Source organism: Onychomys torridus, chromosome 6, assembly GCF_903995425.1.
Source record: "Onychomys torridus chromosome 6, mOncTor1.1, whole genome shotgun sequence".
NCBI classification, from domain to species: Eukaryota; Metazoa; Chordata; class Mammalia; order Rodentia; family Cricetidae; genus Onychomys; species Onychomys torridus.
The window spans coordinates 106,148,406-106,154,096 of record NC_050448.1 but is presented as its reverse complement, the minus strand read 5'-3'; the positions used below and the strand labels follow the sequence as shown (position 1 = coordinate 106,154,096).

The 5,691-nt window shown below is 47.3% G+C and overlaps 1 protein-coding gene across 2 annotated transcripts; it reads left to right on the top strand.

Moving 5' to 3' along the window:
* Window positions 1–790: 790 nt before the first annotated feature.
* Rpl34 (ribosomal protein L34) lies at window positions 791–4,577 on the top strand. 2 transcript variants are annotated; one of them, XM_036190459.1, is made up of 5 exons: window positions 791–847; window positions 2,031–2,104; window positions 2,184–2,283; window positions 2,569–2,672; window positions 4,449–4,577. In XM_036190459.1, exons 2-5 carry the CDS (start codon window positions 2,040–2,042, stop codon window positions 4,531–4,533), a joined length of 354 nt encoding a protein of 117 aa, XP_036046352.1. In that variant the 5' UTR covers window positions 791–847; window positions 2,031–2,039; the 3' UTR covers window positions 4,534–4,577. The 2 variants fall into 2 exon arrangements, with proteins under 2 accessions (XP_036046352.1, XP_036046353.1); XM_036190460.1 differs by lacking the exon at window positions 791–847 and adding an exon at window positions 1,066–1,146.
* The last annotated feature ends 1,114 nt before the right edge of the window (window positions 4,578–5,691 follow it).

The window sequence follows — 5,691 nt, the reverse complement described above, 5'->3', positions numbered from 1 at the left end:
GATAATCAGAATGGTTTACTGGTCTCTTGACAAAGATGGCAGTGATGTGGGACTCTTCTTTAATGCCCAAGGAAAGCGTTCATTGCCTTTGACAATATGATGAAAACTAAGGACGCGTAATGTCAATGTTCACATAGACAATTGGAGGCTGCTGCCCCCCTCCCCGTCCGCATCTTCATCTCGCAGACCAAACTTTACCACCCAAGTAAAGCCTCAAGTAGCTGTTTGCTCACGGTAATAAGTTAACCACCATTTACAGCGCACTTGCTCTTTGTAAGCCTTCTGTGTTAAGTGCTTTAACTTCAGGATGCCTTTGATCAGAGCACTGCAAGGGTGCTTAGTAACATTTTCCTTTAGAGACTTACGGACTTGCAAAACGAGACAGCTAGTACTTAGCAAACGCTCCTTTCAAAGTCTGAGCTCTGCCTAAATGACCTAAGGGTTGAAAACAAGAGGGGCCAGGTCACCTTATGGGATGTCGGTAGAAATGTAAACCTAGGTCTAGCCACCCTAGCGCCCGTGTTTTCTGTCAGTGGCGTGAGGAGGACTCCTCTGTCGTTGACTTTTGCTTCCACAACTACGCTCCGCCGAGTTTTTCGCGTGACGTTCCTGCGCGTAGCTAGAGAGCGTGCTACCTACGGAAGCCTCACTACAAATCCGAAGCTCCACGCGTTCCGGTCTACACAGGTCCGGGCGTCCGCTTCCGTACAACATGGCGGCGCACAACACGACACGCCTCTTCCCCCCTCCTCCCGGCCTCTGACATACTTCCTGTCCTGCGCAGTCATACCCGACCCTTGAACTCGCCCGCCCTTTCCTCTTCCTCTTCCGGGGACGGTGCTTAGAGGTATGGTGGCTTGTTTCTGCTCTGTGTCTGCTCTGTTTACAATCCGCAGCCATCCGAGGCGTTGGGCGGGCGGGACGCCTCGGGGGACAGTGCTGCAGCGGGCGTGAGGGTGAGGGGCGAGGAGAGGAGTGTGGCGGCCGGGTCCTCGGCTCGTAGCTTCGGGAAGCCCCCGGTCTCTGCAGCGCTTCCGAAGCGGTGGGTAGCCGGGACTCGGCGCGCCCCGGCCGCCGGGCACGGAGAGCGAGCGGCTCAGGTCGTGGTAGCAAAGCGCTCAGCGACCGCGACGGTGGAGCCCCCGGGTAGGGACCGCAGCCTCGCGTTGCCCCCCTGTGGACGTCTGTCCTGATGGCGAATAGCGAGCGAGACGTGACCGCAGGGATGGTGGCGGAGTGTGCCTTGGTGATGGAGACACAGATCAAATCGTGGCGGCTTAGGTGGTTTACACCGGCCACCTGTGCGGGTTTAGGTGCCTGACAGCTGCAGTGGGTGTTCGGAAGGGTTGGAAGGCAGGTTAGCTTGGCTGCGCTCGGCTGGCCTGCGCTTCGGTGACTTGGGGTAGCTCACTTGAAAGCCGCGTTGCCTGGGCCAAGTGTGTGTGTAAAGCTCGTGTGTAGGTCGCTTGTCCAGCATGTTCAAGGTCTGGTTCCAAACGCATTGCCGCCGAAAACGGGGCCCGTCAATAGATTGACTTCTCGGGGATGCCGCGTTGGACAACATGTAGGTCCTAAACGGATACCTTACCAGGTGCCAGCACCATGGAGGATGTGACAGTTGATGTCTTCATCCTATGGGTGGCTGTGTAAACTAGGGGGAAATACTGTCCTGGAAGAGGCTCTGTGTTGCCATATTGCCAGCTGTTGGCATTGCTGAGGATTCACCTCGAGGGTCTCACCTGTTCTCACTTTTTAAATGGGTGTTTCTCCACCTTTCCTGGTTAGTATTTTGTCTAGAGACCAAACAAAACAGAGTCCTTGAGGAATGAGCCCCATGGTCAGGATTTTAACCAACTCCATACTTGACTACCAGTAGTCTACCGCAATTCATCTCTAAATGCAAATAGTCTTTAAATGTGGAATTTTTAGAATGCATAAGTGTGTGTAAGTATGTAAGATGCATTATGTGATGATGCTATGAAATGTGATTTATGTTTACAGTGAAAAGACGATTTTTTTTTTAATTTTAGGCACTCAGAATGGTCCAGCGTTTGACATACCGCCGTAGGCTTTCCTACAACACAGCCTCTAACAAAACTAGGCTGTAAGTATTTTCTTTCAAATTTAAAATATTTTAAAATATTGTCACCTGACACTGAGCTGCTCACACCCTCCCTTCCTAGGTCTCGAACCCCTGGCAACAGGATTGTTTACCTTTATACCAAGAAGGTTGGAAAAGCACCTAAATCCGCATGCGGTGTGTGCCCAGGCAGGCTTCGAGGGGTGAGTACCCTTTGAGAGTTGAATGCGCCGGTGGGGAATTGACTGAAGGCAGATAACTACAGATAGATGATTGGGAACTGTTAAATATCCAGAATTTGCATCTGCCGAGAACATAGGTTATTATCTTAAAATACCCAGTGTGAGAAGTGGCCGAAATTCTTGGGGTGGGGGGGGGGGCAGAAGCCTTTTCCCTCTGTAGCCTGGTTTCCTGCTTGCAGTTACTACTAGGAAATGCCTGTTTTTACTTAAGCATCGCAGGGTGATTGCAGTCTGTTCATTATACAGGTTCGTGCTGTGAGACCGAAAGTCCTTATGAGATTGTCTAAGACAAAGAAGCATGTCAGCAGGGCCTACGGTGGGTCCATGTGTGCTAAGTGTGTCCGGGACAGGTGAGTGAGGTGTCAGACACTTTCTCTTGGGCTGCATGCCAGCGTTAGTGAGTCTTCCTTCCCTTGACAGCTAATGGGTGGGTGTTGTACAAAACACTGGTACTTGTGGTGTGTCAGGATTTGGGGGGCATCTTTCACATAGCTTTGGTTTTGAGAGAAAAGACAGGAAAGAAAGGGTGAGTTAGTATTTGGTAGTGGGAAGCTGGGGAGGAGGTGGTCTAGAAGGTATAGGAACCTTAGTCTTAGGATATAGGAACAGGTAAATTTGAAGCAAAATTTAGTAAACTGGAAACGGACTCCAGCGAAGTAAAGTCATTCATGGAACAGAGAAAATGTGCTTGTCTTTCCCCCTAAGGCCGACTTGGAGGGGGCGCTAGATCTTTCAGATGTTACAAAGAATGGTAAGGGTGGTGTAGAGTGATAATCGCTGAGCACCGGCTAACATTCATGTGCACCTGGATTAGTTTTCTGGGTTGGTTTTTTGGTGAAGAAACCAGCAGTCAGGTTTAAGTTCAGGTGACTAGAAAGGGGCAGTGCCCAAAGTACCCGTGGAAAGGATGAGAGAGTTGGTGAGCAGGGGGTTCGGGGTGGATGGGGTTTGGACTCTGGTTTATTTGGGTAGGGGTTTTATTATGTATACAGAAGAGGGTGCCAGATCTCATTACAGACAGTTGTGAGCCACCATGTGGTTGCTGGGAATTGAACTCCGGACCTCTGGAAGAGCAGTCGGTGCTATTAACCTCTGAGCCATCTCGGCCCTATTTGGGTAGTTTTACAAAATGCTCTAGCCAAGTGTTTAGATAATCTTTTTTTTTTTTTTGGACAATCTTCCTGGCCTGTTTTTGGAAGTAGTTCATTAGGGAGTAAGGCCTAGTACATTAATACACAGGGCAAATATTCTGTGAAACAGGCGAACGGGACTTTAAGTTAAGGTTTAGAAGATAAATTTCATGTAGCTGAAGAAACTGGGGTGGCATTTGAGGCTGAGCCTGAATGATACAAGCAGAAAGGATAGTCCAGACTCTGGTGTTTGACCTGGGACAGTAAGGATGAGCAGTGAAGGGGTGAGGGACTGAGGTCATGCATTTTGAGCTAGAGAAATTTGATGTTGGGCATATTTGGTTCATGGCCTACAGAATCTAGGTTTGGACCCATCTGTTAAGACAGCTCCTTTCTTTGCCCCCGAGATCTAGTTTTTAGCAGTTTAGGAAAACGTCTTGGATCCTGGTATAGGAAATATATTTCCAAGAAGTTGTGTTAACTGATAGTCCTGTCATCTGTGGGTATTGTTTTTGTGAGGTTTCCATTGCTTGATAACACCATGACCAAAGGCAACTAGGGGGGCGTTATTTCATCTTATATACTTTCGGGTAGCAGTCCATCGCAGAGGAACATTGGGGCAGGGGCTGAAGGGGAGGCCAAGAAAGAGTGCTGTCTCCTGGCTTGTCTGACTTCTCAGCCTACCACCTCACAGCACCCAGGACCGAGAGTTCTGGGTTCCCTGCCCCAACACTTTCTTGAGTGAGGTTCCCTCTTCCATAGGAGTAGCTTGAGTTCGAGGTGACAGGAAACTAACCAGCACAACCTATTTTATTTATAGTTACTATTAAGCAGGCAAGATTGCTTGGAGTTGGAGAATTGCTGTCCGTAAATGTTTGTCCATGTAGTCTCACAAGCTGTGGGTGTTGGTACATTTCTCTAGGCTCTTGCTTTGCTCCGTCTTGTAATGATAACTTTCTGTGTGAAATGGTAATTGCAGTTTGTTTTCCTTCCTAGGATCAAGCGGGCTTTCCTTATTGAGGAGCAGAAAATTGTTGTGAAGGTGTTGAAGGCACAAGCACAGAGTCAGAAAGCGAAATAAATACGCAGCTTTTTTCAATAATAAAGGTCAAGGCTTGGTCTGTGGTTCTGTTACCTGCGATTTGTTTAGTAGTTAAGGACTAATAGATAATTGGTTGCTTTCTCATAGGGAAGCAATAGCTGGGCGTCATGGTTACTAGAATCTTGGGTAGTTACTCTGATGGGAGTGGCTTGAGAATGGGCCCTGTCTTGATGCCACTTAAGCCACTCCATAATATCTCCTTAATCCACCAGCCCAGAGGCTCTAGCTTCAGGCTATGGGGTGACATCTTTTAAAACTGTGTTTAAATCCTCTTTTAAAGGGACTTGGAACACCTACTTCTAGGAAAACCCTGAGTGATACTCAGATTTAGGTTTTTGTTGGATTTATAGTTCAGGTTGGGACATTAAAATATGGGCTTTGTTTTTGGGTTGTTAATGTTGGTTTGAAAAGTTTTCTGGGGCTCTTTAATGCTGAGAGAGCTAGCATGGGTCCAAGAGCCATATAAATGTCATTTATATTTCCTGATGTATTTCTTTTGTGTTGCCTCTTAACCCAGATTTAGCTATTACCTCATTAGCTAGTGCTGAAACATGTCTTCAGAGGTTATTCCTGATAACTTAGGGTAAAAGGCAGAAATCTAGGATCATTGTTATGAGCAGTTGCTATTGAAGAGTTACTTAGTTCCCAGCACCCACCCGATAACTCCTACCTGCATCTGGGGTTCCAATGACTGTCACCCTCTTCTGGCTTCCATTGGTGTTGCCTGCATGTGCTGCAATTCAAAATAACTCTTGAGGGGCTGGAGAGATGGCTCAGAGGGTAAGAACACTGGCTGTTCTTCCAAAGGTCCTGAGTTCAATTCCCAGCAACCACATGGCGCGCAGCCATCTGTAATGAGATCTGGTGCAGACAGAACACTATACATAATAAATAAATTTTAAAAAAGAAAAGAAACAACACTTGAAAATGCTTTTAATCCTAGCACCTGAGAGGCAGAGACAGGTGGATCTGAGTTTGAAGACTGCCAACGCCGTGCAGAGAAACCCTATCTGAACCAGCCTCCTTCCTCAAAAAACACTATACAAAAAAAAATTTTTTTTCCAGTTGAAATATAACTTCCAGCTCCTCAATTTGATACTCTGTAAATAATAGATAAATTTTTGGTTGTTAAAGGCT

What these genes read in the sequence shown, in the direction of transcription:
- Rpl34 (XM_036190459.1), top strand. Translation starts at nt 2,040, where the DNA reads ATGGTCCAGCGTTTGACATACCGCCGTAGGCTTTCCTACAACACAGCC. An exon ending in GCCTCTAACAAAACTAGGCT is followed by an intron (nt 2,105 to 2,183) that starts GTAAGTATTTTC and finishes CTCCCTTCCTAG; the next exon opens with GTCTCGAACCCCTGGCAACA. An exon ending in GCTAAGTGTGTCCGGGACAG is followed by an intron (nt 2,673 to 4,448) that starts GTGAGTGAGGTG and finishes TTTCCTTCCTAG; the next exon opens with GATCAAGCGGGCTTTCCTTA.